Consider the following 20,722-nt stretch of genomic DNA (forward strand, 5'->3'; position numbering starts at 1 on the left):
TACATGGAAATCACATTAATTTTCTGTGAGCAAAGCTACCTAAGGGCCAGGAACAGTGTCCCTGTTTTATCTTGTGAAGCCAGTAGGTGTCAGGCAAACTCAGCTCAGTGGATCCACAGTCCTCCAGATCAATGCCTTGGCTTACAGAAAACACTTGCAAGGCTTTGAGGTTTTATTTATACCTCATTTCTGAAGGCTGCTCATACCTACATTAAATATACAGATGGCTCATCAGTGCCACTTCTACTTTCAGGTTAAAAATCCTCCAAGTTTTTTCTAACATCCTTATTCCATGCGTTGTGTTTAAATCTTTGACCATACCGGCGTTTATACTGTGTCTCATCAGAATGTAGCTAATTACACCATTTTCCCTTGAATAATGCAGTACTCACCACATAAGAGTTCTTGCCAAAACTCGATTTGATAAGGTAGGGCACAGGGGGACCTAGGATACACTCCGGGAGCACGGTTACAGTCTGGTGGAGCCGATATACCAGTTGAGGGCACTGGAAAGAAACATTCAGCCTGAGGACAACCCGCCCACTTGAGGATCCAGGCCTAAGCGGCCATGCCTGAAAACAAACAAACCAGCCACGATGCGCCTGCGCGCTGGAGGCTTGACAGACACGCCCACAGAGCAGCCAATCCCCGAGCGGTGGGGCGGGGCATCCATCGAGCTCCCCACACTCCGGGCACCTATTGGCCAGACTGCCTCAGTCACAACGCAGATTGGTCGCTTGTGCCTGACAGGGTACAGGCAGGCTGCTGGCCCTTCACTTCACCTCAGCGCCGAAGGACTGGACGTCGCTGAACCTCTCCCGCTCCTGGGGACAGGGTGGGCAGCACGGCAGGACAGCAGGGAGGCTTACGGGAACGCGCCCTGCGCAGCCCTCATAAACCCTTAGCCTGATGGTTTCAAATTCCAGGGTGGGAGGCCCGAAATCCTGTCAACTTTGAGCAACCTGAGTCCTAATCTGAAGGGGGCTTGGTCTCGTCAGCTTCAGGGATTACAAGTCCCTTCACCCACAGAAACACCAAATCCCCTAGTGCTGCGACCCTCAAATACCTAGATTAACCCCAGTTCCCCTCAGCCTGAGGCACCCTAAAAATACCACCGCAGAGACACCAAATTTCCTCACCCTCGGAGACCGTGAATACCTCCGACTGCGAGCTCTTAAAACTCTTCCTCCTCAAGACCCTAACTGTCCTGCCTGTCAGAGACTTAAAGTCCCTTAATAAGAAACACCCGATTTCCTCAGCCTCACAGATCCCAAAATTTCTCACCCTACGCATTCTACATCAGCCAAAAGATCCCCAGTCCCCTCTGTCTGAGGACCCCAGTTACTTCAGCCTGTGGGACGCAGATCTCCTCAAGAATCCCTCCGTCACCCCAGACACATCCCTCCCAGTGCCTTCCCTCAGAGGGGCTGAATTGTAGGGAACCAAAGAAACCAAATCTAGTTCACATTAGGCTGATCTGTCATATCTAGTCAGGATCAGTCCATCCCACCAATACCCTCACCCTGACTTTCCCCTCACCTTCCTGCCCTGGACACTCCACCCAAGGCAGACAGACCAGGCTCTGGACACTGGTCTGGGCTATCTCAGCACCTTCTTCTTCCACAGGCACCTTGGCCTTGAGCACTCCAATGGCCATGAGGCCGAACAGATCTCCAGAGGAGAGCACTGAGGGAGATGCCAGGAGAACAGAGCGGAAGCCCACGGTGAGAGTTGGAGGCGGCAAAGTTGGGCTCTAAGCCAGCTCTATAGGAAGGACATGGCACTGGTCCCTGAAGCACCACAGACTGCTTGCCTGGGCAGCTGAGTGAACTCCCCTGTGGCTGTTCACAGGATGGGAAGGCCTGGTCCTGTCTGAGATGGTGGGGTGGAGTGGGAAAAAACAGGACACTAGCTTCGTCAACTGCTCTGTGTCCAGGGAGAGTTAGGAAAATGCTCAGTGTTTGCTCAGGTAAGCAGGACACAGTCGGGAAGGAAAGTCTTCACCCCTGTCTCACACAGACCATCCAGTAGCTTCAGGCTACTCCTGCACAAATGGTGGACGAGAAGGCCCAGCTCTAAGGTCTGACTTAGATTAGTAAATCACTGATGAAATCTATTATTTTCCTTAGGCCAAAGATGCTTTCAAAGACATCTCTGTATACTTCTCCAAGGAAGAATGGGAAGAGATGGGAGAATGGGAAAAAATCCGATATAGGAATGTGAAAAGAAACTACGAAGCGCTGATTGCTATAGGTAACAGGAAGTGCTGGGCGCCTGTGAGCCTGGGAAACATGAAGCAGGTCTTCACCCTCAGTGTTCACTTGGCCCGCTCTTAGGTGGCTTCATCTGCTCACAGTTCCCTTTTGTGTGGAGACTAAGCTGGAGGAAATGTTTACCAGTTCAGCACCAAAGGGAGGTTGACCCTGCAGTGCAGAGCTCACCTCTTGCCTTATTCTAGATTCCCCCAGCGCATCCTACAAATTTCCTTGACTTTGTGACACTTCCCATTGCTTCTGTGCTTTGTTTCTCCTTCTTAGGACAAATGTTTTGCTTCTTTCCAGGTTTCAGAGCCACTCAACCAACTTTCATGCATCACCGCAGGCAGGTCATCAAGCCCCAGGTAGATGACACTGAGGATTCTGATGAAGAATGGACACCAAGGCAGCAAGGTGAGAGCCCAGGAGGATGTGGAGGTGTCTTCCTGAAACCAGCCTAGGCTTAGGTCTCAACTACATCTCAGCCATTAGCAAGGAAAACATAATTTTCAGCATTCCAAAGAGGCTGTGGCTTAATATTGACATTAGCCTGAATGAAGATGAATGTTTAGGTATTCCAGTGTAATTCTCAAAAGTTTTATGGTTAAAATTTATCACTCTTTTAAAAAAGAATTATCTTGCTAAACATTCTTAGTGAAAGGCAGTTAAACAAACCTTAGAAATAAATTCACCAAACAGATTAATACTAATCTCATTGGTTATTGGATTAAATCTCTTCAAAGAGGAAATGATTAACATATTATATCAAGATACATTATTTATGTATGTATATAAAACAAAACCTGTGATCTTCTTACCCTAAGGTTAAACTAATTTTTTATTTTGATTCTGGGAAAGGGCTGGAGAGAACTATTTATTCTCCATGATCTTTCCCACATTTCACTGACCAGAGATGGCATCAGGTAAATAAAATGAATTGCACTTATTATAAAATAGAAGTGAGCAGCTCACTTCCTCTTCTGCTTCTCAAAGAGTTTAGAAGAGTTAATGTGCCTAGACTGGAGAAAACAATTTAGATAGTCCTATGATTCTCCATCTATGGATTTCTGTTCTCCCAGATTTTTAAAAATTATTTATTTAGTTTTGACTGCACTGGGTCTTTGTTGCTGTGAACGGGCTTTCTCTGGTTGCGGTGAGTGTCTTCTCACTGCAGAACACATGCAGGCTCTGTAGTTTCTGACACACAGGCTTAGCTGCCCCGCAGAAAGTGACATCTCCCTGGACCAGCCATCGAACCTGTGTCCTCTGCATTGGCAGGCAGATTCTCATCCACTGAGCACAGGGAAGTCCCTCTGTTCCCTGAGGTTATTAAAATTAGTGAAAGGGACATGAAAAACAAACACTTGGTTGTCTGCAAAGGTTTTGACATAAGGAGAGATTCTTCACAGGGAATACATACGCCTCGGTTCACCATACACCTGCACGTCCTTATTTACCTTTTTAACAATTTCTGAGTGTATGGCACACTGTTGCTAACTATGTGCACGTTAGTGTTAGTGGCCATAGTGCTAATCTTTCAGTCATGTCTGACTCTGCGTACCCATAGACTGTAGCCCACCAGGCTCCTCTGTCCATGGGATTCTCTAGGCAAGAATCCTGGAGTGGATTGCCATCTCCTGCTCCAGGTGATCTTCCCAACCCAGGAACTGGGCCTGCATCTGTTGCATCTCCTGCATTGCAGGTGGATTTTTTACTGCTGAGCCACCGGGGATATATATACACATTGCTGTACCACAAATCTGTAGAAATGTTACATCTTGCGTGACTGAAGCCCTAACCCACTGAGTAACAATTCTCCAATCCTTCCTCCTCACAGCCATTGGCAACCACGATTTTATTTTCTGTTTCCATGGATTTGATTAATTTAGATGCCTCATAGAAGTGGAATTGGGCAATATTTCTCTTTTTTGATTGGTTCATTTCACTTAGTAAAATATCATCAAGGCCAATCCATGATGTAGCATATGACAGAATTCTTTTTTAAGGCTTCAAAGCATTCTGTTGTGTGCATGTGGATATAAGAGCTATAATATATATCTTATATATAATCTTTATCTTTTATCCACCAATGAACATTTAGATTTCTTACACATCTTGCCCATTGGGAATAATGCGGAAAGGACCATACATGTGCCCACTATTTATTCAATAACTTGCTTTCAATTTTTTATGGAAATACACTTTTGAGTGGGATTGCTAGATCATACAGCAGTTCTAACTTTCTGTGGAAACTCCATACTGTTTTCTAGAAAGCCTCCAACATTTTACATTGCCAACAATAGTGTATAAGTGTTCCAATTTCTCCATATCCTTACCAAGCTTGCTATTGTCTTCTTATACATATTGCCCATCACAGAAGGTTTCAATTTGTATTTCCCTATTGATTAGTAATATTGAGCATCTTTTCATATGTTTGTTGGCCATTTGTGTATTTTCTCTGGAGAAATGTCTATTCAATTCCTTCTCTCACTGTTAGTCAGCTCAGACTGCCATAACAAAGCAGACTGCATTCCTTAAACCAGAGAAATTTGTTTTCTTCCAATGCTGGAGTGTGGAAATTTGATATCAAGGTGCCATCACGGTCAATCAGGGTCTCTTCCTGGCTTATAGGTAGCCTATTTCATACTGGTGTATGCTTAGTAACCCCTTATCAGATGCATATTTTACAAATATTTTCTACCATCCTGTAGGTGGCCTTTTCAACTCTGTTCAGTGTCCTTTGCTGCACAGAGGTTTTAAGATTACTCTCATTTGTCTATTTTTACTTTGTTACTAATACTTGTGCACTTGGCACCATATCTAAGAAATCATTGCTATTTCAGTGTCGTGAAGCTTCACCCTTGTTTTCTTCTAAGAGTCTTATCAAGTCTTGCATTTAGGTCTTTAATCCATTCTGAATTGATTTTTCTTCAAGATGTAAGATGTTCATTATTTTGCATATGGTTATTTTGTTTCCCCAGCACCATTCATTATAGGGATTAAACTTTCCCCATTATCCTGACACCCTAGATGAGGATCATTAGACCATGTATCCAAGAGTTTATTTCTGGCTGTCTATACTGTTCCATTGATTGACATATCTGTCTTTATGCCAGCCAGCCTCCTCAGTGGCTCAGCAGGTGAAGAATTTGCCCTCAGTGCAGGGGACACCGGAGATGTGGGTTCAATCCATGGTTTAAGATGACCCCCTGGAGAAGGAAATTGCAACACTGTCCAGTGTTCTTGCCTGAGATATCCCCTGGACAGAGGAGCTTGGTGGGCTACAGTCCAAAAGGTCACAAAAAGTCAAGAAGACTGAGCGACTAAGCATACATTTTTTGCTAAATCTACACTCTTTTGGTTCCTGTACCTTTGTAGTATGTTCGGAAATCAGAGGCTTCCAGCTTTGCTGTTCTTTCTAAGATTGCTTTGCCTATTTGGGGTGCTCTGAGATTCCGTGTTAACTGTTGGATGGATTTTCTATATCTGAAAAAACTTCCATTGGGATTTTAATAGGAATTGCATTGAATCTTTAAATTGCTTTGGGTAGTATGAACAGCTTAATAATATTAAGCCTCTAAATCCATAAACATGAGACATCTATCTATTTATTTACATCAGATTCCTTTCAGCAGTATTTTGTAGTTTTCAACATATAAGTCTCTCATCTCCTTAAGTTTACTCCTAATTACTTCATTCTTTTCAATGCTATTATAAATAAGATTATTTGTCCAGTGGCTAAGACTCCACACTCCCAGTGCAGAGAACTTGGGTTCAGTCCCTAGTCAGGGAACTAGATCCCACATGCCACAACAAAGACCTGGCACAAACAAATAAATAAAAATAAGTATATTGTTTTTTAATTTAGCTGTTCAGTATAGCTTTAAAAAAATAAAAAATAAATAGGATTGTTTTCTTATTTTCCTTTGTGGAATGGTCATTCTTCATGCATGGAAAGATATTTCAATGTTGATTTTGTACAGTGCAACTTTCTGTGCAGGATTTTTGTGTGTGTGGATTTAAAGATATTTCTGCACATAAAACCATGCCCCTGTGAACAGACATAATTTTACTTCTTTCTTTCTAAATGGAAGCCTTTTGTTTCCATTTCTAACCTAAAGCCCTGGCTAGGAGTTCTAATATTATGGTGAACAGAAATGTAGATATCAGGCATTCTTGCCTTTTTTCCTTGATCGTAGAAGTTTTCAGGTTTTCACTGATGACTAGGATGTTAGAGGTAGACTTTCAATATATGACCTTTATTATATTGCATTAACTTCCTCGTATTTCTACATTGATGAGTGCTTTTGACATGAAAGACTAGTAAATTTATTAGATACTTTATGAACATCAGATGAGGCACAGATGAAGTTTCATATTTTTTTTTAATTTTAAGAAAATTATTATATGCTCCCAGTGGAACCATGGAAGTTAATGATACAGAAATCATTTCCATTCCTCCTTTGGTAATCATTGTCTTTGTCACTCTCTGGCTTAGAATTATGTGTCCCTAATTAGAATACCCAGAGTTTGGAAACATTTCCCAATCAAAACTGATTCTCATCACTTTTTAGGTAAACCTTCTTCGATGGCCTTCAGAGTGGAGCACAGTAAACACAAGAAGGTGAGTATTTCCCAAATCCTGTTGCCAAAATGTCCTCCTCATGGATCCAGGCACAGGTCAGAATAGGAGAAAACACAGAGATCCTGGAGACGGCTGCCTTCCTGCCCTGGATCTTTAGCACACTGTCTGACATCATCACAATCTTTACAGTTAGGAAGAACAACAGCAGTAGTAGGCTGTTCTGTTGCTACATTATTTTCATAATATTTCAGACTTTAAGCATTTTATGTGAATAAACTTGCTTAAACCTTAAATCAATCCTATAGTACCTATAAGTAGGTATATAGCTATCAGTATTATAGATCACAAAACTGAGGTAAAAAAAAAAAAAAATGATTGATTATATGCCCAAGATCACCGTATCACTGGTAGTGCAATCTAAAGCAAAGGACTTTTTCTAAACTACTTAAAAAATGATTAAAGCTTCCATGGTTCTATGAAGCTTATTCATACATCTTTATATCATTCATCTGAGAGATGTTTTCAACCTCAGTTCTTTTGTGCTGTGCTAGGGAGGGATATGCTAAGACATCTGACTAAGGGAAGCTTAAGGACATGCTGGGCAGTTTGTAGAGTGGATGGTCCAGAATGAAGAAGGAGACAGGATCCCTACCTCAGGGCCTCCCACTCCAATAAGATGAAGCAACTCGCAACCCTGAGAAGCCTCAGGTTTATGACTGAAAAGCAACAAATAAGAAAATAACAGAAGGACGTCACATAGATTACCCACTTTTGAGTAGAAACTCATCATCTGGGCATCATTTCAAATGCTCCTTCTTGCAGGAGGAGTAACAGCTCCTCCTCTGAGCTCTAATAGGCAACTCTCCTGTTTGGAATCATTTGTTTAGCCTGCCCCTGTGTTGTGAGCTTTGAGAGCCTAGCCCACCCGCATTCATTCTCAGAAGTCCAGGCCCAGCTCAAAGCCCCTGAGGGACCCCTGAATGTTTTGTGAATGAGTGACTCCACATTTAAGCATTCATCTAGGAGTAGAAAGGTCAAAGAATGCTGAAGATAATATCTGTGAGCTAGACTTCAAATATAGATGCAGTTTGGGGAATAAATTGATACCAGGGATGTACGCTCATGTTCTTATTGTATTAAATAGCTCACAAAACAATTTGTTGAAGGTTATTAAATTTCATGTCCCTATAATATTAGGAATTAGCCTGTATATCAATTAATGGATCAGGAAACTGAGCAGAACCAGCTAGTCATACAGCCTTGTTCAAGGAGAACTGATGAGACCAGCTACTTTAATTCCAAACATTGTCTCTAGGACATGGCAACCTGCAACTTTCATCTCATTTTTTTATTGTCTAAATGTGTTTCTGCCGATCGTCTTTTCTCTTCTTAATCTCACGGCTTTGTCACCTTATTTTCCAGATGTGGTTTTTCCCCTCTGTAATTTTCCATACTTCTTCGTCCATCAAAGGGCCACTAATTAATAGAAACCCCGGATCTCTCTATGAGCCCTTACCCTCTTCTTTCCCTGACCTCCAGCTATTCTCCCTGCCTTGCTCTCAATTTTATGCAGAAAGTTGAAGGGGAAGAACCTTAAGAAATGGATTCTAGTTTTGATTCACTATCCACCTAGGTCCTTTTGTTACACTCCAGTGTTCAGACCCACCCCCCCCAAAATCAGGTATTTCCAAGAATTGTCAAAGTATTAACTAAAGTCATGCATGTCAAAACACTTCATAAAATCCTAAAGAACTAAAGAAATGCCTGTTGTCTTTTACTCACATGGAAGAGAATGCCCAGGGCACCATTAAGTAAGGAATCTAGTTTGAAGGAATTGCCGGGAGCAGCAAAATCACTGAAGACAAGTGGCTCCAAGCAGGCTCAGAAACCAGTGCCCCATCACAGAAAAGCAAGGACCCCTGGACAGCACCCCAGACAAAAAGTCGGTAAGACAAAGTTTGGGGAGTTCCTCTAATTAGTTCCTCTAATCCCTGTAGAAAAACTAATAAGTATGACCTAGGTGTGTGGCATGGACTTTGGGTAGGTGGGAGTTTAAGGTGGACTGATCTGAGACATGAAGTTAGCACTGGGGCCTTGGGAAAATCTTATACATTTTCTGAGGCCCTGATTGCTATGTGTAAAGTGAAGATAAGGATACCTAACTCATACAGTGCTTGAAAGCCTTACATTAAATGCAAAAGTCTGACACCTACAAGTCGTTTGATAAACCCAGCTGTGATGATGGGGACCATGCTTTGTTGGTGTTTATGCCCAGAACTCTGCTCATGTGCCCTTAACGTGTCATGTGCCCTTATCATATATTTTCTGAGTAGATGTGTCGGTGAACTATTTCCTAAGTAGGAAGGTTGGAAAGTTAAACCTACTAACGGGAAGTGCAGGACACTATCACTGAACTGGGCATCTGTGGTCAGTGGAGCCTCAGTCTCCTGAACCAGTAGTTAAAGGGAGAAGAAACAAAGTATAGAGGAGGGACTTCCTGGGGGTTAAGTGGTTAAGACTCCATGCTTCCACTGCAGGAGGTGTGGGTTCCATTCCTGGTCAGGGAACTAAGATCCCACAAGCCATGCAGTGTGGCCAAGAAATAAATAATGTAACATTAAAACATAATATTACAAAAGTAAAAGTTTGAAAAATACATGCAAGAAGGTTTTCACAAAGTGTATAAATGGACAGGTAGGAGATCTCACACTTTATGATAAAACAGGGACTAACTCCCCAGACCCCGCCGGCCTTGCTTAGCTTCTGTTCTCCATCTTAGAACTCAGAAGAAAGGAGACTGGAGTGAGGAGGTACAGTCTACGGGAAAGAAAGGGCCACGTGTACCAAGAGGTCAGCGAGCCCCAGGATGACGACTACCTCTGTGAGTGACCCCGCTGGCCCTCTCATGGAGAAGCGGCTAGGAGACTTGGTCCACTAACCTCACCCCACCATTTGGTCCCCCAGCCATCCCCTTCCTCTATGACTTGGGGTGCAGGATCGAGGCCAAATGCCATGAATGCCCCAGTTCCTTCTGAAGGTCGTTATGACCAGCAACATCACTATACCTCCTCTCATTCCCTGTTCTCACCTCCAGATTGTGAGGAGTGTCAGAACTTCTTCATCGACAGCTGTGCTGCCCATGGGCCCCCAACCTTTGTAAAGGACTGTGCAGTGGAAAAGGGGCATGCCAATCGCTCAGCCCTCACTCTGCCCCCCGGGTTGAGCATCAGACTGTCGGGCATCCCTGACGCTGGGCTTGGAGTGTGGAACGAGGCGTCGAATCTGCCGCTGGGCCTGCACTTTGGCCCCTACGAGGGCCAGATCACAGACGATGAAGAGGCCGCCAACAGTGGATATGCCTGGCTGGTGAGAAGCACCCGTTTCCCTGTCCTCTGGGGTCTAACCGCTTGTGTGTGGTGGGGGGTACTTCATGTCTACATGCGAGGATACAGATGGTGATAACCCGGTCGGCAATGACACAGTCAGCCCTGTGTACTGTGTGCCCTGGGCGTGAACACAGGACTTCCATCTAAAGGTCAGAGGAGAGGTGGGACCACAGTGTAGAGACACTCAGGACCTCTATCTAAAGGTCAGAGGAGAGGAGGGAACACAGTGTACAGACACTCAGAACCTCTATCTAAAGGTCAGATTAGCGGTGGGACCACAGTCTACAGACACTCAGGACCTCTATCTAAAGGTCAGAGGAGAGGTGGGACCGCAGTGCACAGACACACAGGACCTCTATCTAAAGGTCAGAGGAGAGGTGGGACCACAGTGTACAGACACTCAGGACCTCTATCTAAAGGTCAGAGGAGAGGAGGGAACACAGTGTACAGACACTCAGAACCTCTATCTAAAGGTCAGATTAGCGGTGGGACCACAGTCTACAGACACTCAGGACCTCTATCTAAAGGTCAGAGGAGAGGTGGGACCGCAGTGCACAGACACACAGGACCTCTATCTAAAGGTCAGAGGAGAGGTGGGACCACAGTGTACAGACACTCAGGACCTCTATCTAAAGGTCAGAGGAGAGGAGGGAACACAGTGTACAGACACTCAGGACCTCTATCTAAAGGTCAGAGGAGAGGTGGGACCACAGTGTAGAAACACACAGGACCTCTATCTGAAGATCAGAGGAGAGGTGGGACCACAGTGTACAGACACTCAGGACCTCTATCTAAAGATCAGAGGAGAGGTGGGACCACAGTTTACAGACACTCAGGTCCTCTATGTAAAGGTCAGAGGAGAGGTGGGACCACAGTGTACAGACACTCAGGACTTCCATCTAAAGGTCAGAGGAGAGGTGGGACCACAGTGTAGAAACACACAGGACCTCTATCTGAAGATCAGAGGAGAGGTGGGACCACAGTGTAGAGACACTCAGGACCTCTATCTAAAGGTCAGAGGAGAGGTGGGAACACCGTGGTACACACTCACAGGACTTCTATCTAAAGGTCAGAGGAGAGGTGGGAACACAGTGTAGAGACACACAGAAGTGACTCCTCCCTTGTGGAGCCCTTGCCTTCAATGAACCAAGAGACTCAGACTTGGAATGATGAGTAAGGGGCTTACCGTGTGGTCCGAATGGCAGGTGAATCCATGCAGGCTGAAAAGCCCCAATGACTACAGAAGGAAATAGCTCTTCTATATCTTCCTACCAAAAAACAAATAAAAGAAAGAGGGAAGCTTGTAACTCTTTCTCTGACACTCAGATCACCAAAGGGAGGAACTGCTACGAGTATGTGGATGGAAAGGACACGTCTTGGGCCAACTGGATGAGGTGAGTGCAGTGAGTCTCCAGTGTGTAGACATTGAGACTCCCTCCATCCCACGCCCCTTTCCTTCTCAACCCGGCTCCCTCAACAGCTTTCACATCTTCCTTCCTCTTGTCCCTCCATATCATGCTCTTTCATGTCAAAAGACACTAGAAAGAAGGAAATAAAAATATGGCATGTGCCGTCAAGATACAAGTCTATATGCTGAACAAAACTGGTGGACTTGAAAACAACTTGAGGAGTCTAGATTCACCAGGGACACTTTAACTCACTTAATGGACATTTACCATGCATTTTATGTTTCGGTTTAGACAGTGCACTTCGTTACTGAAGCAGATCACACAACCCATGTCCTTTTGGAGAACATACTGCAAACAGACATTAGCCAATTGATTTTAGGAACAGTAACCTTATTTTTTCTATCTTTGAGTAACTACACAGCGCCAGGAAAACCTAATACAGGAGACCTTGACTCTATGTGGGCAACAACCTCTTCAGGCCTGGTTCCAGTGACAAGTGGGCCCTGAGGCCTCAGAAGGAATGGGAGGCAGGATGGCCCTGAGTGGGGCCATTCTCTGAGGGCCTCCCTTTCATCAGGGCAGGCAGACAGTGAACAAACAATTACTGTTCCGTGTCTCAAGCTATATCAGAGCTCTCTCCAAGTTTCTGTGGGAGGGGGTGGGGAAGCGAATAGGACTCTGGATACACGTGGGGAGATGGGAGAAATCCTCGGGAGAGAAAGCAGGCTGGGGTGAGTGCTGAGGGCTGCGTGTTAGCCAAGGAGCACCAAGTCCTGTGGATGAAAGAGAACTTAATTCAGAGTTTAGAGGAGCTGGAGGTCACCAGCCTCAAGGACAGTCCAGGTGGAGATGAGTCTGGAACTGGGCTCCGGAAAATGGCTAATTAGGTAAGGAGAGAAAGGCATGGGAGTTCACATGGCCTGGTCGAAGGTGTGAACAGAAGGTCCACATGAGGGGCGGCCTCAGAGGCGGAAGGCAAGGAGCTGGGCATGGTCGGAGAGTGGAGGGCACTCATCACCTGAGGTTTCTTTCCCTTTCCCGGCCTCGCCCCCAGGTATGTGAACTGTGCCCGGGACGACGAGGAACAGAACCTGGTGGCCTTCCAGTATCACGGGCAGATCTTCTACCGAACCTGCCAGGTGGTCAGGCCGGGCTGTGAGCTGCTGGTCTGGTACGGGGACGAGTATGGTCAGGACCTTGGCATCAAGCGGGACAGCCGGGGGAAGAGTGAGCTCGCGGCCGGGAGAGGTGAGTGTCAGCCCTCTTCCAGCACCCCACCCCATCCTGGGAGCCTCCGTGGTCCGATTTCAAAGCAGAGGACAATCCAGTGTAAAGTCAGTAGAGTGGCAATTAAAATGCCTCAGAATTTGATTCTTTTCATGATTGTTAGGAAAAATTTTTATATTAAAAATGCTAGTTCTAATTTTTAATATTTCATGCAAAAAAAATGTGTAACATCACCTTCTGCTGAAAGGCTGAGAAGCAAAAAGCAACACTTCTGGCACCTACCAGCTCTCTGCCCTTTACCTGTTTCTTCCTCATTTCGTCCCATTTCTAAACGACACATGTACAGTGATGTGCATTCAGTTACTGTTCCAGTTTGTTGTCATTTGAGTTCACACTCTGTGCCAGACAGGGCTCCACGCACCGAAACAGACAGAACCACTGCCCTGGGGCAGCAGGGGCTTCACACCAGACAGGGGCTGGTGCTCTGAGGAAAAACAGCGCAGGGAACCTGCCTCGGGTCAGTGTGAGCAGAGGGTGGGGTGTGGTGCAGGACGGTGGGGCAGGGTCTGTGCACAGATAACACCCGTGGGTAAGGATTCCAGACAGGGGAGCAGCCAGTGCCTCAGACCTAGGGCCGGGAAGAGAGACCATGCCAGGGGTCATGGGAGGAAGCACAGAGGATGAGAAGGAGGCTGGATGTGACACGGAAGCCTCAGGGTCTGTGTCCACGTGCAGGCCCCAGGGGTCCTCCTGGGTGACACAGAACAACCGCGCGGCTTTCTGCTGCAAGCAGCATGTTCTCTGTGCTGAGATGACGCTTTGGTTCATTTTGGGGACGAGACATCAGCAGGGAGGCCCCTCAGAGGTCAGTTCATTGCCAGACACGCGGGGAGAGTGGGCTGGCTGAAGATGCTTTCGAGTGAGGATGTGAAGAGTCTGGCTGGAGATGTATTTTTAAATAGGGCTTCCTAGTGCACGTTAAATGGACTAAGCCTGAATGTAATAAATGAGGTATGAGTACTGGTGAGGCTTGAGAAAGCATATGCCTTTATTTTATGATTTATGGGAAACTGAGACAGGAGCAATTTGTGAACCTGTTTGGGCAGCAGGGGCCAGAGACCTGTAGTCAGTGTGACCTGGGCCGCTCGGTCTCATCCAGTCTCAAACCCACTTCCTGCAGAGATCGGCACAAAGGCTGCTCTTTGAACAAGGAGCCACAAAGTCAGATTTACCCACACCTGCTGTAACCACCCCCTGTGCTGCCTCCCATATGCAGAGAACTCCAGGCCAGGCGCCCCTAACTTAATAGAACCTTTCTCCTCACAGGGAGCCACTCAGGAGATTTCATCTAAGGCATCAAGTCTTATCCCACAGTAGGGTAAATACCTGTGGCCACTGTGACATGACTTTTCAGATACTTACAGGCAGGGAAAGTCCCTGCAGATCCACCTCTATCAGGAGAGACGCTGCCTCTGATGCTGCTGGAAGGTCCCTATCTGGGTGATATGTAGAAAAGGCCCCTGACACCAACTTCCTTATTTCTGTAGATGTAGAGAATAAGAGTGGAGTGGAAAAGTGGACTATAAAGACACACTCAATGGGCGACAAATCGTGCACTGTCAACACTTAGATAATTAGTGAGGCAGACCTGACCACGGCAAACCAGCTACCTGACCAAAAGCTTCCTCTTTCAGCAGAACTGAAGCCCAAGATCCACCCATGTGCCTCCTGCTCTCTGGCCTTCTCCAGTCAGAAATTCCTCAGCCAACACACCCAACGCAGTCACCCGTCTCAGACCCTCCTGAGACCATCTGAAAGAGACCTCCTCCAACCAGAGGATCCCTGCCTAGGCAATCAAAATCAGCGATATTCAGATCCACACAGCCCGAGCGACAAACCTGAGGGTCACAAGACCAAGGCCATGCCCCAACCGTTGCTGAAAAGCGTAAGGCTGAAGAGGATTTCAAGGGCCTCTTCCTACTCAATCGGAGGACAAATGGGGGGTTCTGGGGTGCATGAGAGAATGAAAAACGAGCCCAGCACAAGCCAGAAACTGAATCCAGAGGACACAGTCACATTACTCACGGGGGCAGGGGTCTCGGGGATTATGAGAGTCACATATGGAGAGTGTGGGCAAGGCTCCAAGGACAGGTCAAGTCTCACCACACACGAGAGGACACACACAGGGGAGAAGCCCTATGTTTGCGGGGAGTGTGGGCGAAGCTTCAGTCAGAAGTCAGATTTCATCAGACATCAGAGGACACACACAGGGGAGAAGCCCTATGTTTGCGGGGAGTGTGGGCGAAGCTTCAGTCAGAAGTCAGTCCTCATCAGACACCAGAGGACACACACAGGGGAGAAGCCCTATGTTTGCGGGGAGTGTGGGCGAAGCTTCAGTCAGAAGGCTCATCTCATCTCACATGAGAGGACACACACAGGGGAGAAGCCCTATGTTTGCGGGGAGTGTGGGCGAAGCTTCAGTCAGAAGTCTGTCTTCATCACACACCAGAGGACACACACAGGGGAGAAGCCCTATGTTTGTGGGGAGTGTGGGCGAAACTTCAGTCAGAAGTCCATCCTCATCAGACACCAGAGGACACACACAGGGGAGAAGCCCTATGTTTGCAGGGAGTGTGGGCGAAGCTTCAGTCAGAAGTCCGTCCTCATCACCCACCAGAGGACACACACAGGGGAGAAGCCCTATGTTTGTGGGGAGTGTGGGCGAAACTTCAGTCAGAAGTCCATCCTCATCAGACACCAGAGGACACACACAGGGGAGAAGTCCTTTGTTTGTAGGGAGTGTGAGTGAGTCAAGACCATCAAACCACACCTTAGCCTCAGGAGGATTACTGCAGCCACCCCATGCCTCTGCTCTAAGGGGGCCTCAGAGGAGGTCTGAGACCCGTTAGTATCCCCAGAAGTATCACGAGAGATTTCCCAGGTGGTCCAGTTGCCAAGACTCCAATGCAGAGACCCACGTTCAATACCTGATTGGGGAACTAGCTCCCACAGGCTGCAACTAAGACACAGCACAGCCGAATAAATAAGCAGATAATAAATATTTTAAAGAAAGAGTGTGATAAGCACAGAATTACTTGTTAAATAGACCTTCCACTTTCGTGACAGGAGAGGAGGTAGATAAACAGCAGAGGGTTTCTTAAGTGTTCTGGAGATGTTCAGGCCAATTGCCTTTGTGGTTTTTTAGTACTTCTCTTCTAATAAATTTTGTCTCCAAACAAATCTGAAGCCCAGACTATGTACTCATTCCCCCCTTATCACTGACAGCAGTGGAGTCCAGTCGTAGCTGAACCCCTGGGAAGGCATAATTCTGGAGCCAAGTCAGTTAGGTCACTGGACAGTCAGTTCCTGTGTCCAGGGAGAGGAATGCAGAGTGGAGTCAGACTCACCAGGGAAAGGAATTCCCTGGCCTCCTGGGAAGTGTGGCCTCTCCTCCTTATAGCCTTCGCTCTCCTTTGGCCTCTCCTGGTTGCCCTCTGGTTTCCTCTGACTTCTGTAGCCGCAAAGGTGAAGGCCACGTGCACGTGTGTGTGTGTATGTGCGCGCCTGGCTCAGCATGGGCCATCTGGTCTCTGCCACTCCCTCCGGGTCATCACAGCATCTGGACTCCAGATTTGACCTCAGGGGTCCAGTTCTCAGCCCTGCCCCCAGCAGCTGTGTGAGCTGGGGCAAGATGCTCAACCTCTCTGTGTCTCTATTCTCATCTGTGATACGAGGTGGGAGCACCAGCCTTTTGGTCTGATGCGGAAGCACAGGCGGAATCTGGCAGAGGCTGGCTGAGAACGCAAGACCCACCTTTGCTTTCCTTTGTGTTTTTTTCCTTAATCTTTTTTTATTTTTTAATACAAGGATAATTGCTTTACACAATTTGTTTTCTGCATGTCCTTCAGCCCCCACACCTTCCAGGTCTTCAGAGCTAGACGAGGAAGAGGCCGTTTAGGCACTGGGCTGCCCTGATGAGGGGGTGTGAGGTCAGGGGTGCTAAGGGAGGCCGACCTCCATTCCCACCCCTGCCCTTCCTGCTGGGCTGGGCAGCCCCAGGGCCCCTCCACAGACAGGAAGTGCCCACAGTCGTCACCCCTGCCGAGAAGAAAGCCTGGAGCCGCGTTTGCAGAAAATCCCTGTCCGGCCCCCATCCCACCCCCACACGGAGGGTCCTTGAAGCCCACACCGCGGCTTCTCTCTGCATGGGCCCCGTACCCGTGCCCGTACGCTCTGGACAACGCTGTCGCAACCTTGAAATTCTTAACCATGTAATAGTTCATCCTTACACTTCCCTTTCATGAGTGAAGTCTGATGGGCCCCGGGGTGCGCTGTGAGCACAGCAGATGCACACACATCACGGGTCCTGGGGTGACTGGGCTGCACGAGGGGAGAAGGTGGACACAAAGCCCCCGCACCCTGGGTGAGTGAGGGTGGGGACAGCACCAGGAAGCCACGCTTGCTAAGACCCGGAACTGAGCTCCGACACAGAGTGGGGGCAATGGGGTTCTTAAGGTCGACCACACCCTCCCCTCTGTGAATGACCTCTGCCCTGGCCTGATCCTTCCAGAAGGGGTTCAGGAGGATGAAGTCCGCCCGGCCACCAGAAGACACCAAGGGGAGAGTGGGCCACGGTGCGGGGGGCGGAGGGTGCGAAGTCCAGGACTCGGGGCAACGGCCCTCAGTTCCCTCCGTTTGCCAGGCTTATGAAGCGTCTCTACATGACCCGAGTCAGTAATAAGCACCCACTAATATTTTCGGGTTTCTATGCTTTCTTAAAGGAACGTGTTTGTCTGTGGCTTGGTTTCCCTACAGGAAGGGAAGCCACGTAAACTCCCCATCTTCTGTGGCTTCGGGCCGGGGCCACGGGAGGGAGAGTTAGGGGTGGTGTAGGCAGAGCGGCTTCAACTGAAAAACGGTGGGGATCCAGAAACCTGCAGGGGCTTCTCAGCTGCACCTCCCACCAGAGCTATGCCTGGAATCCCCTGGAAGGCTGAGCAGGTCAAAGCTTCTCCCTCCCCTCCCCTCAAAAAGCTGAATCCTGGGGCCAGCCCACAACACCCCCAAATCCACCATCACCCACAGCCCCACACAGGCCCTCCCTCACAGAAGTGGGATGACCTGGATGGTGGCACAGATGATGTGTGACCCCAGAACTGGGGGGTCTCAGCTGACCTTGAGCAAGGAGGCTGGTGCTTTACATAGCCTCCCAGCACAGGGAGCTGCCAGCAGCCACAAGCCATGATCTGAAGCGGAGCTGGGAGATGGGGAGTGGGGATGCGAGCTCTCTGAGGTCCCATCCTGTCCCCAGGACAGCGGCCAGGCCCCACCTGACACCGTGACTGCCCTGCACGGTCACACAGGACACCAGCAGTCATGGGATGGACAGCCAGCTGCCTCCACCGCACGCTCCACCCTGACCACCGTGTCCCTGTGGCTGTACCAGCCCCGCCTGCGCGCGGCTCTGCTTGGCTGCAGGGGCTCGGGTACCCTGGGTGAGTCGGTGAGGGCAGAGCTCCAGAGGCCAAGCCTGTCTTCAGCCACCAGACCTGCCCTGCTTACTGGACTCATGAGCCCAGCCAGTATCTGAAGCCAAGATGCCTTTGGGAGAATGACACCCAGACGCTGACCCCAGAGCTCAGACTCCTGAAAACTTACTAAACAGATTATTTTTAGTCTTTTCTTAAAGGGGGATGTTGGCAGGAAGCGGGGAGGGGAATGACTCCCTTGGTGGTGCTGTGGTTAAGAATCCACCTGCCAATGCAGGAGACATGGGTTCAGTCCCTGATCTGGGAAGACCCCACGTGCCGTGGAGCAACTAAGTCCGTTCACAACTACTGCAGCCCAAGAGCCTAGAGTCTCTGCTTCCCAACCAGGGCAGCCACCACAGGGAGAAGTTCAGCGCAGAAACGAGAGAGCAGCCCCCATGCCCGACAGCCAGAGAAAAGCCCGCACAGCAGCGAAGACCCAGCAAGCCGAAAATAAATAAATAACCTTGCTTTAAGTAGGAGATCGCAGCATTCTCTGCTGATCCAGAGGCTAGGACTCTGAGCTCCCAACACAGGGGGCCACGTTCAACCCCTGGTCAGGGCACTAGATCCCACATGCTGCAACTGAAGGCCCTGCATGCCACAGCTAAGAACCAGCACAGCCAATCAAATGAATACTGAAAAGTAGGAGGCTATTCATCCGTCACCATTGAAAACTGCAACATTTTAGGAAAAGAAAAAAAAAAAAAGATCTTATTTTGCAAGTGCTCATGCTTGATTGCAAAATTTTCTCATAATATGCAGCTGTTTAAAAAACAAGAAATTTAGAAAATACAGAAACTAAAACCCACCCATAAATGTGTGGAGAACACCAATTACTGCAGCATCCGGCCACCACACACGGGAACACACATCCGTGTTTTTCCTCTACAAAGAAGCTTTCAGCCTCCACCCCTCTTCCCACCGGCCTCTGCTCTGCTCACCAAGAAGACTGTGCTTTGGGCTCATGACCGGGGGGATTTCTGTTGAACTCAGGGAGGCAGAGGAGCAGGGCTGTGTGGTTGGGGGCACCGTCTGGCCTGCAGTGAAGAGAGAAGCAAGAGTGCTCCCCTTCTGGGTCCAGTAACTCCAGGGGCCTCGGGGAGCCGCCCGGGAAGAAGCCTCTCAAACACCTTCCCTGCAGTCTCCACAGTTACAGCACATCCCACGTGTCAGGGTTCAGCTGTGGGTTAACAAGTCCTCGCTTGTTGGACATGAAACGTGTTTCCACAGAGAATCTGCCCAGATCTTGGCCTAGTTTGGTTCTCTTGTTGGACATGGAAATTGTTTCCACAGAGAATCTGCCTGGATCTCAGCCTCGGTTGGTACAGATGTAACAGGCAGTACGTTCAGGGCTCAGGGAACTTAGTTCTGAAGCTCTCTGGGTTTAGGGCTACAGCACCTCCTCACCTCCACCCCTTCCATGGTCATGGAGCCTTCTCTTCCAGAGGAGGGTGTTTGGCAACATCAGCCACAAAGACACATACTGAAGAGGAGAAAGCCCACGGCAGGCGGGGCTGGGTGTTCCTGGGGGAGCAGAGGGGTCTTGGACACTCCATGCTGGACCCCTGCCGCACCGGCTTCTCCTCCTTCTCACTGGGCATGCAACTTTCACCTGCTGGGTGCCCGCCAGTGAGGGGCTCCCAAGACACCAAGCTGGGGTTGGCGATGGGGGAGCTGGATGCCAGGGAACCCGAGACCCTGTAGCAGGTCAGTGCACTGTGGACGAGGGCCGGCCTCACTGAACGGTTAGGCCCTGTGCATACAGGACACCCTCTCTGGAACCCAGGTGGAGGTGCTTCTGCCCCCAGTGCTCACCTGGGTCTCAGGAGGTGTAAGAGAGACCGGGTTGTCCTTCCCACCTCCTGCCCAGAGAATGACAAAGGCCAGTTCCCAAAAGTGGGAGCAGGTTGGGCACAGTGAGTCTTTGGTCTCACACAGTCCCTGTGAACAGGGGTTTACTGCTGCCTGGATCCTTCTTGGCTGGTTCTCCTTCTGTGTTGTCTTCACCTCAAATCACAAGGATGAGGCAGTCCAGGTGCCCACAACATCTCTCACCCAGGTGCCAACAACCTCCTTATTTATTATGGGCAGGGAGACAGGGTGGCTGGTGTGACGCTCCCCTGGACCAGAGAAGAGACCCCCTAGGCTGTGTCTCTTCTACTCCTGAGACCCAGGTGGGCAGTGGGGGCAGAGCACCTCCAGCTGGGTTGTGGAGAGGGTGTCCTGAATGGACAGGGCCTAACTGTCCAGTGTGGCTTCATGGGGTATGGGCAAGAGGGGCACGAACTCCTTTCTAAATATTTCAGGCAACCACTGAGTTCCTTCTGGA

General features: G+C 48.5%; 1 protein-coding gene across 1 annotated transcript; it reads left to right on the top strand.

Annotated features, from left to right (window-relative positions):
- The first annotated feature begins 1,655 nt into the window (after window positions 1–1,655).
- Window positions 1,656–20,097, top strand: LOC122704993 (histone-lysine N-methyltransferase PRDM9-like). Its single transcript, XM_043920163.1, has 12 exons — window positions 1,656–1,724; window positions 2,130–2,253; window positions 2,562–2,669; window positions 6,830–6,879; window positions 8,630–8,786; window positions 9,620–9,721; window positions 9,935–10,206; window positions 11,553–11,620; window positions 12,690–12,883; window positions 14,560–14,807; window positions 18,174–18,357; window positions 20,024–20,097. Exons 1-12 carry the CDS (start codon window positions 1,656–1,658, stop codon window positions 20,095–20,097), a joined length of 1,650 nt encoding a protein of 549 aa, XP_043776098.1.
- The last annotated feature ends 625 nt before the right edge of the window (window positions 20,098–20,722 follow it).

This window comes from Cervus elaphus, chromosome 12 (genome assembly GCF_910594005.1).
Source record: "Cervus elaphus chromosome 12, mCerEla1.1, whole genome shotgun sequence".
Taxonomy (NCBI): Eukaryota; Metazoa; Chordata; class Mammalia; order Artiodactyla; family Cervidae; genus Cervus; species Cervus elaphus.

Excerpts from the sequence above, each read along its gene's own strand:
- LOC122704993 (XM_043920163.1), top strand. The coding sequence starts at position 1,656 with ATGAGGCCGAACAGATCTCCAGAGGAGAGCACTGAGGGAGATGCCAGG. Across the intron at positions 2,670-6,829 it reads ATGGACACCAAGGCAGCAAG|GTAAACCTTCTTCGATGGCC; the intron begins GTGAGAGCCCAG and ends ATCACTTTTTAG. Across the intron at positions 11,621-12,689 it reads TCTTGGGCCAACTGGATGAG|GTATGTGAACTGTGCCCGGG; the intron begins GTGAGTGCAGTG and ends CCTCGCCCCCAG.